General features: G+C 40.7%; 2 protein-coding genes across 2 annotated transcripts; one reads left to right on the top strand and one right to left on the bottom strand.

Annotated features, from left to right (window-relative positions):
* Window positions 1-2,065: 2,065 nt before the first annotated feature.
* On the top strand, window positions 2,066-7,304 carry LOC102720326 (SUN domain-containing protein 1-like). The gene is made up of 3 exons (XM_006654154.3): window positions 2,066-2,301; window positions 4,613-5,685; window positions 6,752-7,304. Exons 2-3 carry the CDS (start codon window positions 4,621-4,623, stop codon window positions 7,049-7,051), a joined length of 1,365 nt encoding a protein of 454 aa, XP_006654217.1. The 5' UTR covers window positions 2,066-2,301; window positions 4,613-4,620; the 3' UTR covers window positions 7,052-7,304.
* A 3,264-nt stretch (window positions 7,305-10,568) lies between these two features.
* On the bottom strand, window positions 10,569-18,947 carry LOC102704890 (DNA mismatch repair protein MSH2). The gene is made up of 13 exons (XM_006655098.3): window positions 18,745-18,947; window positions 18,613-18,662; window positions 18,472-18,504; window positions 16,503-17,576; window positions 15,425-15,976; window positions 15,229-15,339; window positions 15,051-15,140; window positions 14,900-14,971; window positions 14,114-14,224; window positions 13,040-13,166; window positions 12,450-12,649; window positions 11,513-11,665; window positions 10,569-11,280 (listed from the first exon to the last, which is right to left on the bottom strand). The coding sequence occupies exons 1-13, from the start codon at window positions 18,797-18,799 to the stop codon at window positions 11,080-11,082; spliced, it is 2,829 nt and encodes a 942-aa protein (XP_006655161.1). The 5' UTR covers window positions 18,800-18,947; the 3' UTR covers window positions 10,569-11,079.
* Window positions 18,948-20,934: the final 1,987 nt, after the last annotated feature.

Raw genomic sequence — 20,934 nt, forward strand, 5'->3', positions numbered from 1 at the left:
ATAGCATGGAGCATGTACTGCCCAGTTCAAACAAATGCTCATAATACAAATAAGACGTGTGTGTATATAGAGAGCATCTTTGTATATATAGAGAGCATCTAAAGAGGAATATCAAATCCCTTTCCAACCTCTGCACCAATCTCTTTTTAGCACCTGAAAGAAAAATAAAGAATACAAAACATTTAGAACTTAGGCGCAGAAATGATTACAAATGTTCTGCAGGATGCAGTAACCATTATGACTAATTATGGTTTTAGTACAGATCGGTAATCAACATCCGACTATCAGTGAGCTTCAGATCGATGCATGCACGCATTCAGTGCAGATCAGTAATCAACGTACGGCTAACCAAATCAGATATTTTCGGGCCGTGCAGTAGCTTTAATATGTTCCACGGTGGTTAGCAGTTTATAACAGTTTTTATAAACTCAATGTTTATGTATATTATAGCATCTCCAATAGAGGACTAAAAATTAAGTTCTAAAAATCATATATTGAAGACCTTCTAAAAAACCACAGGCCTAAAAATTATCCTCTACTCCAATAGAAACCCGAAAGTTAGGTCTAAAAATAGTTAGTTGGCCAAATAAGCTAAATTCGTTAAGATCGATTTCACGTTTTTTTCTCCCTTGCTCATGTGGTTATCTTTTTTTTACCAGCAACAGCTTGACGTCCCTCTATTAGAAAACCAGTGCATAAACTTTTCGTCGTGTAAACTCTGTCCTCCCTTTCTCTCCTCCTAGTGTCTCTTAGTACTGCTTGCTGTGCACTGCATGATGCTACTGTGATGCAGCTTTAGTTGTAGCAGCGATGGCAGCTTTAGCATGGATGGGCTCGAGACGATGGCCATCACCGTTCATCACCGTTCCATTTTTGCTAGTGTTCTAGTGGTAGTAATTGATACTTTTTGACCGTAAAGTTGACAGACAACATAAGGCTATTTAGTGTAGGTAACATTTCTTACTTGCAGACTAAAGAGGAGAGGGAGCGGAGGGACCTGCAGACTGTAGAGGGAGCGACGTCGTCGGATGCCTTCGACGGAGCGGGCTGCGCCGGTGAGATTCGGTGGAGCGGTTGGCGACGCCGGAGGGGGCTGCTCCGGCATCGAGATTCGGCAGAGCGGGCTGCGCCGGCGGTGAGCTTCGGTGAAACGGGCGGCGTCGGCCGCGGGCTGCGCTGGAGGGGGCTGCCGGCGGCGAGCTTCGGCGGAGCTGGCGGCTCCGGCCGCGGGCTGCGCCGGCGGCAAAACTCGGCGGAGTGTTGGCGTTGATCACCGGAGATTTGGAGGCCTTCGGCGGAGGAGGCGGGTCTGGCGGCGCCCGCGTACGAGATGCTGTGTGGCTGCGAAGAAAAAAAGGGCACGACAGAATTGTTCGGGTGCGATCGTTTTGCCGCGAAACAAGATTGGGAGGGCGGATCGCTTCCTCAGATTTAGGCAGTTTTTGGACTTGGATTGGAAGCACGATTATTTTAGGAGCACTATAGGTGGTCCGTTGGACCTATGTTTTTGACGCAGAACCAAAAAATTTGTTTTGGGAACCTGTTTGGTACACTATTGAAGATGCTCTTAATAAAATAGGAGTGACAGATATCTACTCCCTCCGTCCCAAAATAAACCAATTTTTCACTTTTTACATTTAATTTTTGACTCTTCGTCTTATTCAAAAATTTTTTGCGATTGATATTTTTGTTTTTATTAGATGATAAATCATGAATAGTATTTTACGTGGGACTAATTTTTTAAAATATTTTCAAATAAGATAGATGGTCCAACGTTGGACACGGAAACCGGACAATTATATTTTTTTTTTGACTTATAGGTTTATAACAGTATTTTAATAAAGGAGTCCATTGCCTGAGCCCATTTTCATCACAATGGGAGTCCCGCTGCACCCGCCCGTGCAGCCCAGGAGCGAGGGGTCATCTCCCCCGGCCTCACTTCTCTCCCCCCCGCTGCTTCGCTAGGGTTTGGGGCCTCCTGCGCGCGCTCGCCGCGCCGTCCTCCGCCGGTCTCTCTCCTCCGCCCGTCGCGCCCTCCTCCCCTCGTCGCCCTCCTCTGCCGCTCGCCATCCTCCGCCCCGCCCTCCTCCGGCCATCGTCCTCCTCCGCCCTGACTTCCTCCGTCGCCCTCCTCCGCTGCTCGCAATACTCCGCCCTGCCCTCCTCTGGCCGTCGCCTTCCTCCGCCGCTCGGCATCCTCCGCCGCCCCCTTCTCCTGCAGTCGCCCTCCTCCGCCCGTCGACCTCCGTCTGTCCCGCTGGTCGCCCTCCGTCTGTTGAAATCCTTTGCAGCCAAGTATTGGTGAGATATAAACATAAGTTTCCCTGTTTATTTTGTTGGGAAATGCTAATCCAACACCAAAGATTCATTTGATTACATTGCCCAATTTTAACTGCAACAATGTAGGTCTGTTTGACGGGTTCTGTAGGCAAAGTACCAAAAGTATGGTATCATTTTTTACTTTGACAGTTGACGACTAGAATTTAATATAAACTTTTGATTGGTTAGCAAAGATGACAGGTTTCCACATTCCAGGGTGTGGAAGTCAAGAACAATTTTAATCAAAACGCATTGCCAAACAAATATCTGAAGATAGCTACTTTATGTTTCTGTCAACTGCTGGGCATATTATTGTAAATTGTCTCTATCTTATTATTTAGTTATACATAATCTGTGTAGATCAGCAAAATATTTGAGTGGGAACTAAGAGATGTTGATTTGTTTTAGCCTTTTAGCTAGTCAGATCTCATTCAGAACATCATCTGTCATTTGATTGCTTGTTGAGTTGATATAAATTGTATAGATAATATATTGTACTAGAAGTATGTAACCTTGTATCATTTCCTTTTTCAACACATGAGATTTCAATTCTCACCTTTTAAGCCATAACTTACAGATTGCTTGATAATTGGTCATAGGACTTTGTATTTTAGGGATTGTCTCTGTTTTAAGGATTAATGTTGTTTCATTACTCCCTCGCTTATATCAAACTGTACTTTTGGTTGGGTACAGCTCCACACGTTCTAATTACTGTACACTTTCTAATTACTGTACAGCTCCACACATTCTAATTTGTGATATTTGTTCATATTTCTATTTTATCATATAAGAAAGTTATGCAACAAGTGTTGAGATACAGTCTTAACATATGAGTTCGAAAAATATATAAGTTGTTCATTTTATTAATTATATAAAGACATTTTCAAATTAAAATTAATTTGAAAATTTATTCACCGCACAACAGTAAGCACTTCACATAAATTTTCATTGGAATGATTCATGTGGTACCATGGTTGTTAAGGCGGTAAGGCGACCTCACACTGCCTTACTGCTATAGCGGTAAGGCGTAAGGTGAGGCGACACCTTAGATGGTTGAAAACTATTAAGTTGACAAACAAAATAACCTAATATGGTAGCAAATTAAACTTTTTGAACAGAGGGGAAAGGATGAGGGGAGTAAGGGAGGGAAAACAGAGCGGAAGCGAACAGATGGGAGTAAAGGAGGGGATTGGAACAGAGGGAAGGCAAACGATCAGTAGATGAAGAAGTAAACTTTTAGAACAGAGAATCAAAAAGATAGATGGTCACAACAAAGCAGAGTAAGCAGATGAGAAGATGAAGGAACAAAGCAGAGGAAGGAGAAGAACAGAGGAAGAAGCAGAGCAGGGGAGATGAGAAGAAATACTGAGAAGGATCGTTGTTGTGGCGTCGCCAGATGATGGGGTCGTTACTGTCTCCTATGGCCCTCTGATCTGATCTGCTCTGCTCTGATCCGATCTGAATCTGTTTTTTGGCGCCACTTTCCTTCTAGCGCCAGATTGCCTTCCTTCCCGCGCAAAGGGCTGTCCCCCCTGGCCCTCTGATCTGCTCTGATCCGATCTGATTCTGTTTTTTGGCGCCACTTTCCTTCTAGCGCCAGATTGCCTTCCTTCCCGTGCAAAGGGCGACGCCCAATCTTTTTTCGCGCACGCGTGTCCACCTTGGAAAAATCACACCTCTCCCCTTCCTTCTCTTTCTACAACGTCCTTATCTCTCGCTATAGCGAGATTACTCACCATGGCGACGCCCTTGCGACGCCTTATGGCAAAGGCGGACGCCCTACACAATCTGGTAAGGCATGGCAGACGCCATGCCCCCTGGCAGCGCCTTAGCGCTGCATCGACGCCTTAGCGACGCCTTAACAACCATGGCGGTAACCTTACCACTCAACACAAGAGGTGACTGAACTCAGGTCAAAATCATCCCAACCAAACACCATCTTCTGGATACAGCATCCAGAGATACAACCAACCAAACAGGATCTCATGTCATCTAGGATAAACTCATACAGACAACCAAACACAACCATTGTATGACTTTAATCAGACTGAGAGCAACCAGGCTAGAGGATACGGACCAGGTTGGCATACAAGTAACCAAACAGACCCATATATATCCTTCATGTTAGTATGTTACTATGATCATTGTACAATGGTATATACTTCATGTTACTCTGCTTACAAAAATTCCCAGTTCTCTTAGTGTTAGAAGTGTAGTAATTTGCTGTAGCCTCAAATTTCAGGTGCATCTTTGCTTCCAGTTTATCATCTGGTTCTCCCCCTTGTACTTTCAGGGACAACAATGTCAGCATCAGCTGCGGCGATTCCAACCACTAATACGAATGGGAACCATGCGTTGAGTATTGATTCACACTCCAGTCAAGATGTTAGGCGGCGGACAGTAGTTGCGAAGAAGAAAGCCTCACATGAGCTCCTTGCTGATGGTGGATTCAATGGTACCTCATCGGTTGATAACATCACTGACAAGAAGGATCTTAGTCATACTATCCGTGGAGAGTCAGTTCTTGTGAAATCAAAGTGTCTATCTGAGGCAAGAAAAGATGCAATTGCCTTGACAGCTGCTGCTGACCGTCGAAAGAAGAGTGCTGCTAAACAAGAAAGGGCAAAATTGGAAATCGCCTTAAGTGTGCTGATGAAACTTTGCCTTCTTATTTCAGCCGTCGCTTGGATGGGACAGCTGTTGTGGAGATGGCAAAATGGGGGTTTATCATTCACAACACTGGATATGGAGAACAGGTTGTCCAAGGTGGAAGGGTTCAAGAAGACGACCAAGATGCTTCAGGTGCAGCTGGACGTTTTAGATAAGAAGCTAGGAAATGAGATTGACAAAACAAAGAGGGACATTGCAAAGCAATTCGAGGACAAGGGTCATAAGCTTGAGACAAAGATGAAGGCACTAGAAGGCAAGACCAACAAATTGGATAGTTCACTTGCTGAACTCAGGGATATGGGTTTTGTTTCTAGGAAAGAATTTGATGGGCTTGTTAATCAGTTGAAGACAAAGAAGGGTTTGGATGGTACTATTAGTGATATAAGCTTAGATGATATTAGGTTATTTGCCAAGGAGATAGTTGAGATGGAGATAGAGAGGCATGCAGCAGATGGTCTTCAAATGGTGGATTATGCATTAGCATCTGGTGGGGGTAAAGTAGTTAAGCATTCGGAAGCTTTCAGGAAAGGTAACAGCCTTTTCTCTAGTAGTGGAGCAGCATCACAGAAAATGCTGGAACCAAGTTTTGGGCAGCCTGGAGAGTGCTTTGCACTACAAGGAAGTAGTGGTTATGTGGAGATCAAGCTAAGGACAGGAATAATTCCTGAGGCAGTCACTCTAGAGCATGTTGACAAGGTAAGGTTATTACATCATATTATCATAATTCAATTTAACATCATTCTGTTCTACCTTACATTGCATAAATCATCTTATTTTGTCTTCTTACTGCTCTCATTCTAATTATTATTCCATTCTGTATCCACTGAAAATTTCCAGAAAATCATGTTTTGTAATTTGAGCATCAAATAAGACCTCATTTGCTGAAATACCACCTCAAAACAGGTTTATTTGAAACAAACCCCTGCTAAGATAGTATATCTTATGTATGGTTCTAAAGGCAGAACTACGGATGTGCCCAGGTCGACCTGCGGGTAATTTAGGGTCGGCTCTAATTCAACTAATAAACTAAGTTTCACTATAAAATAAAATTTAATTTATTTAGTTGAACTATAACCGACCCTAAATTACCTGTGGGCTGCCCTACGGCCATCCGTAGGCAGAACCCAACTATGTTTTATCTTTTGCTGGATGATTTTGGAGCTATGCCACAAATTGTCCAAGGTACAACACAATTGTTTCTGGAAAATGTTTAAAAGCAAAAAAGATCACCTCAGTGTGATAGCTAGTAATTGTTGAAATGGAAATATTCCTTTGTTTTGGAGGATACAGGCAAATTGCCAAATCATTGTATCAGTGCATGGCTGATTTCTCCTTATGTATTGACAAGTAGTTTAAATGTTCTGTTCAAGGTCCTTGAGGACAATTCTTGCATGCTATACTAGTCTGCCTCATACCTTCAGTGGATGAAAAAAAATGAAGTGATGCTCAATCATTGCTGAATTGCATCACTGTCTTATGTAAAGCATTATTATTTGATTCCACTTGTGAAATTGAGTCCTTATTCATTAGTAATGATTTTCAAGACATGACACATAAATAGTGCCCTTTTGTCATCTTTTGGTACACAACTGGTTATTCCATTTTTTTTGTTTGTTAATTCCATAATCTTATATTATTGAACAGTTAGTATTTGCTGGCTCCATAATCTTATGTTCTTCTGTCCTTTATTTTGTTGAGTCAAGACTTCCGCTCTTTTTTTGCTGTGCTAACTTTTGGAAGATTATGACTTGTCTGGATGCAGAGTGTAGCTTATGATCGATCTAGTGCTCCAAAGGATTTCCAGGTCAGTGGATGGTACGAAGGTCCAGAGGATAACACAGACAAGGAATCACGTGCAGCTCTAGGAGAGTTTTCTTATGACCTTGAGAAGAGCAATGCACAGACCTTCCAACTGGAGATAACCACGTATTCGGGAGTTGTCAACATGGTTCGGCTTGACTTCTCCTCAAACCAGGGAAATTCAGAACTGACATGCATCTATCGCTTCAGGGTGCATGGTAAGGAGCCTGTTTCTCCTAATGCTGCTGCAGTGAAGGCCTGATCTGAGAGCTGCATGCCTGGTCGACAACATCTTCACAGACTTTAGTATGCCTTGTAAGACAATGTTTCTAGGCCACTGGATTGACTGGTAGAAGATACAAGTGTTATGCGGCTACGTCTGGCTCAGGTTGATTTTGTCTGTATCATGAATGATGCATTGAAAATATGCGGACTCTCAGTTCTAGCTAGATTGACCTTTTGTATCTGTCCACTATGATTGCTCTTCGGTATGATTGTATTGTAGTTGATAGCTATTCTGTCATCTACAACTTGCAATGATCCTGTACCTATTGGTGACTCGTGTGCATGGGGTAATTTATATTCCGTCTGTCTTATATTACTAGTGCTTTGACTTTGTCCAGTCAAACGCAGTTAAATTTGACTTGACTAACTTTAGAGAAAAATATAGGAACATTTCTAATATAGTAAAGGTACTACCAAAATATATTTAACAGTGGATTTAATGAAACTGGTGTTGTGGTTGTTAGTACAATTTTGTCAAACTTAAAAGAAGTTTAGCTCAGGATAACTCCAAGCTAACTTATAATATGAAACGGAAAAAGATGATTTCTCAAGATGCTAATGTTAACGAAGCTTTCTAACATTGAGCTGCATTGGCACTTTGGCAGAGAATCGGTATCAACAACCATAAATTGCATGAACTTAACGTTTGCATGAATATTTATATCTAACAAGATTGAGTAGAACACAACAATTGTTTTAAGGATAAGGATTGACCAGATTTCAGTACACACATGATAGTTACTCCTGATTGCTTTTTATATGCAGCTCGGAAGCACACATGATACGAGATTAGGTATCCGACCTTTCAACTGGTTTGATTTGATAATATGCAACATTTTACATTTTGAGACTTCCGATCAGTGTAATCAACCTCATCACAAAGTTTTTGCTTGTACAAAAAATCGAGAAAATTCACAAGAACAAGCATAACACAATCTAAATTGCAGATAAATATTTAAGCTCATAAATTTGGCGTTTCACAAACCAATCTAAAGGCCAAACTCCAAAGTGAAAGAATAATTTAAAACAAACCAACTAAAAACGGTGATGACTACTGGAAATATGACTAGGGACATCCTAGGTTATCCTACGGCATCCAGCCCCTATACCTAACCCACGACACAATTATAAATAAGGCCCAATTTCACACCCCAAAGTTCTCTTCCTCATAAGACCTAAATTGCTATAATTAAATTATTTAAGTTAATCTAGAGATAACCCTAAATAAATTACTTTAATTAAACAAGAAGTGACCCATCAGGGCTATCTTTTTTCCCCGGGCACCAAACTCGTTGACAGGATTTAAAGGAAATTCTAAGAATAACCAAAATAATTTAAATTAATTAAAAGCTTGGTTATGGAACTAAGGAAACCTCTTTTCTTTCTTTCTCTCCCTTCCCTTCCTGGCAGCAGGCCGAATTCGCCCTCCTTCCTTGTCATCCGGCCACTCCCCTCTCTCCCTTCTACCTCCTTTTCCCACTGGGCCAGCCTGGCCGGCTTCCCATCCACCTCATGCTCTCTCTTACTTCCTCCTCTCGTTGGGCTGGCCGACCCTTTCCTCATCTACCATCCCTTCTTTCCCCTGAGCCGTCGATAGGTGGCCCCACCTATCAGGGTCGTTCCTAACCTCCCACTGCTCAACATAGGCACGGCAACCACCGGTGCCGCCGCCCCGCATCCCGCCTTGTACACCCACCTTCCCCACTCCCCCTTGCCATCCAACGGTCCAAAACTAAAGTTTGAATCAGTTCCCACTCCCCACAGTCGCCGACGCTCAATTCATCCCCCTCACCGGCCACAACCGGCCTCCAAGCGTCTAACCTCCCACTTACATTACCCTCTCCTCCCCTCGCCATTTCGTTCCCTGCTTCGTGCACCACCACCCTCACACCCCCTTCGGCCACCACCCATTGCCACACCAGCCCGCGTCGTTGCGTCTGCTCTGCTTGGCCGCATCTCGGCCATTGTCCATGCGCGCCTCTTTCGTTTTTCTTACTCTCTTTTCTCTCCCCGCATCACCACCTGAGGGCCGACGCGCACATCGTTGTACTCGTTGTGCCTGTCGTTGTGCTCGCGTCGCACTGTAGTCTATTGGTCGGGTCGGCTCTACTTGCTCCCTTCTCTATGGCCTATGGACCGGCGGTGGACCATAGAATTTTTTTTATTTTTTAAACCTTTTTAATTTTGTTACTAATCATTGGGAGGAAATATTTCCACCGGATGAACCTTTTGACCACGCTAACGTTGATGGTGTGGCAAGACAATGGTACCACGCCACCGACAATAGCGTGGCAAGTCTGCCACGCCAAAAACTCAGGGTTGTTTTGCCACGCCAATGTTGATGGCGTGGCCAAAAGGTTCATCCGGTGAAAATATATTCTCCCGAGGTTTAGTAATAAAATTATTTATTAAAAAGGTTTAAAAATAAAAAATTTCTGGACCATGCCCATTTTCATATTTTATCCTGTCGAAATCGATTAACTAGACATACGATTGAAATTTCAGAAAAAACGGATTAAGGAATCACCGAAAAAATCATTCAAAGTTTCGGTTTAATCGGAAACCATTCGACTCGTTTTTCCCTATTAGTCGTGGTTTTCTTTTCTTGGGCGAAAAGCTGAGTTCGCGCACGAATTTGGCCCAAAGTCGTGGTCCGCCAGCTCCTCCTCTCCCTGGTCGAGCTGGCCTAAAACCCTGGCCGAATCGGCCTTTCGGTCGGTCCCGGTCCAGGCGGTCATGGCTGCCTCCTGCCCTAGGCCTTATATAAGTCATGCTTATGTTCATTATTGTACTATTTTATCTTTACGATTATTTGCAGTGCTTTATGCTAACCGTTTTATTTAGTGTTAGTATGAAGGATGAGACACCAAAGGTATTCGATCAAACCATCGATCGATCGCACAGATCGTACCTATCGACCGGGCAGAACATTGTTCTCACGATGCTTCCTTCGCACACGTCCCACGAGGTTCCCCTTGGATGTCCACCACAAACCAAGGTACATTGTTTGTGTCATATTATTTAGAAAAATAGGATTTGTATTCTCTAACTAAATGATTTTCTACTGTTTACGTGAGATGGACCTCCTTTAACTTTGTTGACATGTTGAGCTCAAGGCCAGCGAGGACCCGACGAGGCGGTAGGCTGCCGATCACTCCCTTTTAGCTACTCTTCTAGAGAGGTGGAAGCTGGACACCCACACTTTCCACCTATCCTACGAAGAGATGACCCTGACACTAAAGGATGCGTCATATCTTTTGTGCCTCATGCTAGCTAGGGATACAGTTAGGCCGGTGGATGAACTCCTCGAGTGGCCTACTAACATCGTGAAGCGTTTCGACCCCTTTCACCGGCAAGCAGGTCTCTAGGTACTACAAAATCCGTACTCCACATACAGGCCTACAAAGGTCTAGCTCATGCAGTAAACGGTTAGTTACTGGTGTAACATGAGTCACTTCAAATTTTACAGGGGACGCCAAGGGGCTAGACTACAAACAATGAAACAAACGCCACCCTGTCAATGGCCGTCAAGCACAGCCGAGTCACCGTGTGCCAATGAAAATCTAGTTCTATAAATATTTTTAAAAACAAAAATTAAATTAAAAAAAATCCATCATAGACGCCATGTTGACGAATCAAGCGATCATATTCCCTCCAGGATAGTCTTGTATGCATTTGGTTAGTTTTGCCAAACCTTGTTTTTTCTGTACCCAGCAACTCGTGAAGGATCAAGTGACTCACTGCCACAATACAAGCACATCGATTGCCTTATCACAGGTCCACATAAGGTGCAGTTGTTTATGTTTACTTGTATTGTGCTGAAGCACTACAGTTGGCAGATCAATTTTCATAGCGTAGATGTGATGGTGAGCCTAGATAACTTACATGTGGCAATATGCTGATGGATATTGACAAAAGAGGATCAGCTGATCCTTGCGTCAGCCTGAGGTTCAGCGATTCTAATCGCAAAACAAAAATCTCCATGCAGCCAATGGCTGGTTTCCTTTAGAGAAACTGCTGAAGCCAAGGATTGTCAGCTGAATCTTTCTCGAATTCGGATTTCAGTTTAGCAACGGTTTCTGTGACCTTGGTGCCATCCATATCGTCTAGTGGCAATGTGGCGATTCCCTCCAACAGAAGGCGAACCCGAGCAGCTCCTCTAGTCACATCGTCTGGGCTAAACACCCTCTTGCGTTTAGATCCAACCTGCAAGGGACAAGACGCTCATACAGGGTTCCGGTTTTGATGCAGTAGGATAGGGTTATTCTTCATGTAATCCATCAAAACTCTTTAATTTCTAATCCACGATCCTAAACTAAACTACCAGAAGAAAAGAATATGAATTTTTTATTTTTTTTCTAAGGTGGCTGCAGGAGAGAAATAAGTAATTTAATTAATATAAACTACACCATGTAATTCGACTTCTAGTTGCAGATACCTCATCTTTTGAATCATCAGAATAATTGGGTGCGGTGGAAAAATCTTCTAATTCTTCTGCTTTGCTTTTTGCAAGAGCAACAACAGCTTCTGGAAAATTAGCAAATTCTGCAACATGGATGCCAAAGCTTTGGTCACATGCACCAGGTTCAACCTACAAAAAGAACAGGAATGTTCAGCATGTATAATATCTGAAAAGGATAGCACCTTGCTGATGTTGAGCCATTTAGAACTTTTTTGGTTAAGTTCATCTCAACATTAAGTAAAGAAAAGGTCCCTTCTAACCATTTCTGGCAATGACAATGAATCAATCATTTGAAGGCAGCATACAAAACTAAGAATTTGCAACATAAAAACATGGCATTTTATTTATTTCAGGAGATTATAACTTTGGATGACATCAAAAGGACCATAGAGCATGAACAAAATTCCTGAGAATACTGGCAAGTATTGGGCTGTTACCTTATGTATCATAATATTTGATTTACAAGCCTCATTATATTTCAACAAGAAAAATACATTTCAGGCCCTGTGAGCTAGTTCACAATTATGATAATAAAGATCGCAAGAAAAACAAGATCAGCAAAATTGAACTAATTCTTGTAAGATTAGATACCAGAGTGCTTGGCTAAATATTAGCTTCAGCAGAGTAGAAACTAAATAGTAATAGAGTAGTATAATTTTCAGTAATAGTAGTATTCTATAATTTTTCACTTTCATTGCTTAGTTCTGCGAGACAAATTTGAAAACCCTCAGACAATTAAGGACACATGTTCAAGCTATTAATTGGACCAAGCAGCATAAACTCAAAATATTTAGCAAGCTCCAGTAGTTATTGAGAAACCTGGGGCAAGATTTCAAAAGAAAAAAAACTAAAAACAACAAATTAAGGAATTAAAGGATTTCAAATGTGGTTTTGAATTCATATCACCAGGTACCTTATAAAGCATAGTCAACTTCCGACTTGATGGGTCTATATGTGCACCCACATGGTAATTTGCAATTCCAAAACTTGGAGTATGCTGGTGCTCATCACCATTTTTATGTCCTAATGCAGTTAATTCATGAAAGTGAGTTGCAAACAATGTAGGTGCTCTAGTCACTTCCACAAGATGCTCACAGATAGCCCATGCAAGACCTGATAAAAAGAATATCAATTCAAGTGTGGTAAATTAAAATCAAGTATACTGCAGCAGTAGCAAATAAGAAACAACTACTAACATCATAAAGCATATTAAATAAGGTTCATTAACTAGCGTATCCACAGAGGCATAGAACCATAGACTGAAGTACGAACATGAAAATCCTTTTAAAAAGGTTATAATACATTGAATAATTCAACTCCGTGCTGTAGTTAGTAGTAACACTGAATCAAAGAGTAGCAGAAACTGTAAGGAATTACATTTTTGGTCCAACGCATGTATCTCACAAACTGTAAGGTCTTTAGATGACTCCAAAAAGAAACAAAACTCAACACATAGTAAAATCAAGGGAAGGATGGAACCAAGTAGGGGTGCATGAAACCAACCAAATCCATCATATGTGGAAGTTCCACGCCCCAACTCATCGATAATAATAAGAGACTTGTCTGATGCACCTTTCAAAATGGATGCTGTTTCAAGCATTTCTTGCATAAAGGTTGAAACACCACGTAGCTGTCCACAAAAATGGAAAGTTAAAAATTTGCCAATTCATGATTGTTTAAAAGTAACAAGTGATCATATTCCTTTATGAAATAACCATCCCTTATATTTAAATGGAAAACATGGAGTTTAAATTATAGTCATTTCAACACCCTTTCTTAGTTTTCTTCTGTTCCTCTACTCAAGTCCCTCCATTGGCATTCCTGTGGCTAGTAAGTATATCCCTATCCTGACCCTTTTACTCTGTGACAAGACAATGTTTGAGTAGGAATTGAGACAGCCCTGGACATGATGTAATTATCTTTGGATCATTATGGGGGTAAACATTCAAAGGAAGGCCAGGCAATCTCAACTTGATTGAGATGAGTGGACAGGAGACTATGAGGCAAAACAACCTTGGGAGACAGATATAGATTAATTTATTCTCATTTCTAGCCCAATGCAATGGCTTGGTCATTTTTACTTTAAATGGAAGATGAAGAAGACCAATCCTATTACAGGATAAATAGGAGTGTACTTTATAAAAAGAGTGGGCTGGAGTGACACATCTAGTTTTTTTTTTTTTTTTGAGTTTATGTGCCTTTCTGATTTGCTACTTTTATACATCCATCTAAAGAAGAGTAGCATGGCATGCCTGCACTGTATTGGACTGCAGAAAGTGTTAAATAAATATGCCATAGCTTCCAAACTTATGAATACAAACATATGTATACTATATATCCTCAAATCTAAAAACTGCACATATAGTCCACACTAGATATACACATGTGCAAATGATGCAATCATTTTTATAAAAACGTCCTACAGAAAAGAATAAGAGATTTGACATGTAGAACCTTCTAACAAGAGTAAGAACATATGGAGCAGTTTGTGCTTCTAAAAGAGGCATAATACCCTTCAAACCAAAGAACTGTCAAATATATGTATGAACATAATTATTCATCATCAAGCCAACTTACCTGGCAATCACCAGCACCAACACGAGCAAAAATACAATCTCTCACACTTATGCTAGCCCGATCACATGGAACGAATGATCCAATTTGTGCCATCAGGACATTAACACCAACCTGGATCTCAAGTAAAAATGAAAATCATAAGCTGATAAAATAGTGGTCAGTTCATTAAGATCCAACTATAATTTGCATGTTGTAGCAGAAGGTAACGTAGGGTATGGTAAATAACATGAAAAAATGGCCCCATTCCTATCAGCATTCATTGTCCATTCACAACTATGAAAATAAATAGATAGTTTGTTTCAGAATAGTTTTTAGATAGTTCAATATAATATGAAATAGTAGTCAGTGAGTCTAGCTCCTCTAACTACCTATTTGAGAACCATCCTATAATTTCTATTCCAGGAACCACATTTTTGTACAAACAAATACGCTTCAGTGAGCAAACACCACAAATTCTATTTGAATAAAATTCATTTGCAAACATAACAGAGTCCCTGTTGGCCAGCTATTCCGTTTAAACAATTTTGTAAAAAAACAAATTAAGAAAAAAATGAAGATAGAGGTTATTTTTACATGCATTTCCATACAGAAACAATAACGTGTACTGATGATGATACCAGCATGCTGCAACCATGATTACCAGCAACAAAATAAGAAGAATGCCATGCAACACCATTATTCCAACCATTATTCCAATACATAAAAGAATGAAATTCAAAACTTTCATGAAACATGTAAAGCAAATGCTTCCCTTGTCATTGTTTCAATTGAGACAACAGATCTAACCTGTCGTATAAAGGTGGACTTTCCACCCATGTTTGGTCCAGTGATGATCTGAAACCAACTTTTTCCTCTCACCTGTTAAGGATTATTTCAACAATTGCAGCATCAATAACTAAGTGCTGCAACGACTAATATAATCTCATGAAATACTTACCAAAGTGCAATCATTTGGTATAAAGTTAACACTATCTTGGGCCTCCAGACATGGATGTCTGCTACCTTCTAAAATGATATCTCCTTCCTCCTATATAAAGTTGTTAGGACATATTACATTTGCATTTCAAAACTGAATTTCCATAGCTCACCTTTTAAAACATTGTTAGCGTTCTTACCGATGTTGTGATTTCTGGTCTTATATAAGGAATCGGGCAACTTGTTGCTAAATCAGCAAAACTTTGCAAAACATCCAACTCAGATAGTATTGCAGCAAAGTTTTCAAATACCTGTTCCAACAAACTAAGATTTATCACTGTCGTGAAAGAATAAACAACAAAACCACAAAATCACATAGCTTTTATATAAATGTACCTCTGAGAAAGTGGCTGAAACTTTTACTACATCATCAACAACCTTTTTCTGACAACTTGTGTACTCACCAAACAGTGCCTGGTATTGGTCACCCAGGTTTTTAAGTTTGGAGCTTGTGAACTTCACACCATCTTTACGAGTTTCTATGATTATGTAATTGTTAGTGAGCTTTTTCCTAACCTTCTGTTCATCTTTCTTTGAGATTCTGAACACATGGCCTATTGACCCTTTTTCTAGCTTCAATTGCTTATCAACAGAAAGATCCAGATCAGTAGCTGTATGCTTGTGCAAATTGTTGATGTGATTTTCAACTTCAGAAAGCTCATCCTTCAATACAGCCAAATCAGAAGAATATCGAGGAGATATCCTGTACTCACCATTCTCAAGTTGATCAAGGTCAATAGCTGTCTCAACAAGAGAAGCAAACCTACCAAATCGATCCTTTGTCAACCACTCATCTAAAGAGTTAAGAAACTTGGTCCTTATCAACGAAGAAAAATTGCCATCAGATTGTTGAAGAACATCCTTGATGTATGAGACTCTAATGCAGGACTGCAAAACCATAGGTTAACAAAATGAAATTTGGTTTGGGCAAAATGGATTTATGCAAATAATACCCATCTAGACAGCATGTAGTAAAACATCTTTCAACAATAAATGATCAAACAAGTATAACTAGAAGCACAGAAAAATAGAGGCGAAAATTTCTTTGAGCAAATGTTTTCAAAATGATAGCTAAAGCAGCTTTAAATAAGAAATGTGCTAAAGTGCAAATAGGTTTTTTGTTTACTTGAAGCACATGAACGTGTACCCTGTTTGGACTTTTCATCCTGACTATGGCATTTAATGCTTATATGTTTGTTAGGATTTCATGGAAATATATAGTAAGTAGCACATGCACAGAAAGGTCCAATGCCTTCCTTTAAAAATAGGGAAATAATATGTTATATGAACCTTCTACAGTCATACTGGAGTAGCTGCTAAGAACCTAATATGACTGTTAATCTTAGTACACTTTCAAGGCAAACAATCATCTTAGGTAACTTCACTAAAAAATAACAGTAGGAAGAAGCAAAACCTGGTAGAGCTTGACAACAGGCTGCAGATTGGGTGTTCTCTTCCGGAGAGCATGAGCCAGACGGTCAATATCCGGCATTCTTTTGAGTTGTTGCCTAAGTCCTTGACGAAGCTCTGGATCTTCAACGAAAGCCTGAACTATATCTAATCTATCATTGATTTCATTTACATCTAGCAGAGGTTGTTTCAGCCATCTGTTAAGCAGTCTCTTTCCCATCCCAGCTGTACAGGTTCTGTTGATCAAACCAAACAAACTGAAGTTCTTGTTTACATCAGTTTTAGCTTCGGCAATATTCAATGCTCGCACAGCAGCAGAATCAAGACGCATGTAGCGGTCCAAATTGTATTTCTCAATTGTGTAATTTCCATAGTTTGTATCATCTGCTAGCAACTCAGCATATGAGACTAGAGCACCAAGGGCAGCCAGTGCAAAGTCAAACTGAGATACAAGATCACAGACTGGCTCAACAGAGCCTCTGATTATTCTGGCAAGATCCTGAACAAGATCTCTAGATTTAAATTCACCCTTCTTTCTTTCAGTTAATAAAACATTGCAGTTAGTAATAGCATCCTGAAGAGGCTTCAAATCTATTGATTTCTCACAATCTGCTGGGACAAGACACTCCTTGCAACCTAATGCAACAAGGGCTGATTCAACATTTGTGAATCGACTATCTTCAGGGAATTCAGACAACCCAAGTTTCCTGTTTGTCAAATCCACAAAACTAAGACCCACATATAGTTGGCCTTCCTGGAACACAGGAAAGAGTGCAACAGTGACAGGAGAATCTTGCATGTCATTGTTTGCAAACAGAATATCTTCAAAACTGCCAATATTTCCAGGTGTTCCAGATTTTGTTAACCTCCAGCTAGACCCACTTCCCTCATAGAGTTCCAATGTACGGTCAGTCCTTTCTAACAAAATGTTGCGGGCGATGGTCTCAAACATGGTCTTGCTCACGCTGACACTTGAGAGTCCATCAGAGTTACTACTTAATTGGCGTAAGGCAGACATTGTGTGATAGTATATTTTTGCAATGAACGTGGCATTCTCACCATGAGCAGTGTAGTAGTCCTGAATAAACATTTCAGCATTAGTTTACAGGTCACACTTTTAAGAGCAACTGATTTTTTTTTTGACATGAAGAAACTGATATCAAGAACGGCAAGAAAACTTTAACCATGGCTTTTCAACAATGGATTTATGCTATTAAGAAAGCATGTTGCGGAATAAATCTTACAGTGTAAGTTTCAACCTACAAGGCATAATAATATAGAAATTATTACTAGTCAATGTTTGAACAGGAGAATCAGTGTTGTCAGTAATTTAAAAAACAGGGGGTTTATATCTCAACAGTTGTGGTTGCTGCATGATGAAGACAGCCTTCATCTGAAAATATAAGGCAGGAACAGGAGTGAAATGTCAAAATGTTGTTGTGATACAGGTGGAGGGGTGAGGGTGACATTCGAAAAGTCTCTTTTTAGAATTACTTTCACTTAACAAAATTGTTAGATAAACATTTCTGAACAATAAAACATCTTTTCAATAAACTGAGAACATGCTAAACGCAACAATATATTCAAATAATATCTAGCCCAAAATGATCAACAAAGCCATTAGCTTAAACATTGTGGCCTACTTTCCCAGTGCATGTAAGTCACCATAAAACTGAAACTTAGCATGTCACTGGAATTATGATGGAGTTCTGAAACTTATGTCAAGATAAATCTCAAGTTTCCATCAGATGATACCTTGAGTTATCCACAAGGGTAAACTGACACTGACAACTGATGAGCCTGTTTCGAGGCAATCAATCTACAACCGTATCAGATGAAGACTGATATGCACTGACTGCTTGTCATTTTTCTCATGATATTGCAATCGATGGAACTAATTCGCCATAAATTTGCATATGTCTCATCAAGAATATAAATACTTACGCACATCTCCAGTCAACGTTAACACTTACCCGCCGATCGAAGAAACGAACAGCCCTCGAATCCTATACATCCCAAATAAGGAATGAACAGATTTAGAAAAAAACACTTCACAAATGATTGTTCAAATAGGACAAAGAAAGGAAAAAAGGGAGAAATGGAGGGGTCCGGACCTGCGGGAGCTTCTTGAAGAAAGAGATGAAGCCCTGCACTTGCCTCACATCTATTGCACCAAACAACACAAAAAATGAGCAAACCAAAAAGCAGTAAACAATCCAAAAACTGAAGCACGAGCGCGCACGGACCTAGCTTGAGCTCGGGGAGCTTGCCGCCCTCCGGCAAGAAGTCCTCGCCCTCCATGCCGCTGCGGACTACCGGGCGGTATCGGCGAAGGTAGTGCTGTGATGGGGGGGGGCACAGACGATGTATTCGACGAAATGCGTGCCTGCGTGCGTGGGGGGCGTATTGAGCGTGTGCGGCGGGGAAAAGTTAGGGTTTTAGGGGTCAGCGGAGAGAATAGCGCGCGCCAGGTCGGGATTTCGCGGCAAAATTTAGCCCGGGGATTTTTAGGGTTGGCCTCTTTTAGTGTGGTGGCACGAGAATTTTTTTATTTTTTAAACCATTTTAATAAATAATTTTATTATTAAACGTCTCGGTTTTCCTAACAATCAAGATCCAAAAGTTATTGACGGTTTCATTAGATCAAAAAGATTATGAGAAAATCTAAAAAATATCATTGACAAACGTCTAAGTCTAAGAAATGTTAATGACGAATGTGAGTTTTAAGAAATTCCATCATACAAACAAATTTGTCTGATAAATGTCCTCGTTGTTAGGTTTCCGTCCATTTTTTCTCGTTAAATACACTGTTCATACTATAGCATTTAACGAAAAAGGTCGACGGAACCCTAACAACGATGTCATTTATTAAACAAATTCGTTTGTATGATGATATTTTGTAGAACTCATACTCGTCGATGGCATTTCTTAGAATCAAGTGTTTGTCAATGGCATTTGTTAGATTTTCTCAAAGATTATTGATATGCATTTGACCACAGATTGGAAGTTCGTCATTTCATCGAATCAATTTTGTCCGACATCTTACTTTTCCATGCACGTAGACTTCTCATTTCTGCAAGGCACAGCCATCTACAGCAAGCAAGCAGCAGTGGCTCTGTTATCTCTCATGCACATGTCCCGAGGAGTAGGGATGGCGGTTTCCCCGAGAGGGCCAAGGACGAAAAGAATCCCCCATAGGGATCCTCGCAGGGCCTCAAAATGCAAATTTTTAGAAAAAATTATCCCATTAGGCCCAATAGATTATTACCCTATATATACTCTAACCCTAATTCCCCCTTTCTTCTTTCTCCTCTCCCTAGCCAAAGTCGTCGCCGCCCCTAGGCATCTCCATTTCTCCGGCTCTATCGGCGCGCACTCGCGCGTCTCCTCTACGCCATCGGTGCTAGCGTTGGTCGCCCATGCCACCGTGCCTCCTCTCTTCCTCTCTGCCGCTGCCGCTCGCTGACGTCACCGTCATCGGCTCGTGGTCCTCCCCCATGGGGCCCCGATTGGGGCTAGGGATACACGGGGTCGAGACTGTTCTGGCCCAACCCAGCCCCGACCCACCCCGTTGCCAATGCTGCCAAGGAGAACCAAGATAAAAGAAAGCACCAGGGAAGCAACGAATCTGAAAATTCCCCTTGAAAATTGCTACGTCCACAAGTAGTTTGTACCAGGAAATTTTTTCTTTGCACTATCATATTTTGATCAGCATTTTTTCTCCAACAAGTCTTTCATCAAATTCGACATTAAGAAGTTTGATGGCAAGATCAGTTTCAGCATATGGTAGGTTTTGACGAGGGCTTTCTTATACAAGCGGGTATTCACAAGGCCTATGACAATTCACCGAGGAGATTTTGGTTATTCCCGCTTATCACTTTGATCAAATCTACCAGGAGATTTCAATACTTTGTTTCGCTATTTTGCTAGGTTTTACCAATATATACTAGCAACTTCAGGATTTAATCCTATGGTGAGTTTCGAGTATGATCCATTGCTTCTATTCTGATCACGTGATTCCAGAGTTCGATATTCTACGAGTTCTCCGGTAGTGCTCTGTCTTCCATCTTTAGTCAGTACGAGTCGAGCCATGTGACATTGCCTATAATCTGTATTTCTTTGGGACTCTATCTATTCCTTTTTTATAGGGGATGAAATCCTAGTTTATCTCTAGTTTTTACCTCTATAAATAGACCCCCAAGTCTGTCACGTCCTGAGTTTTACCCTAGCCAAGAAATAATTAAATAATACATTAAAATTAATTTGTTTAATTAAAGTTCAAGAGAAAAGCAGTGTACAAATTAATTTAATTAAATGGAAGCTTTTCGGAATGTTCTAAAATGTCCCGAAAGCATTTTAAATTACTAACATGATTTATATTTAAATTTCAGAGAATAAAATTTGCTTAAATAAACTTAATAAAAATCGGCAAAATT

The sequence above is a fragment of the Oryza brachyantha genome, chromosome 5 (genome assembly GCF_000231095.2).
Source record: "Oryza brachyantha chromosome 5, ObraRS2, whole genome shotgun sequence".
Classification (NCBI taxonomy): Eukaryota; Viridiplantae; Streptophyta; class Magnoliopsida; order Poales; family Poaceae; genus Oryza; species Oryza brachyantha.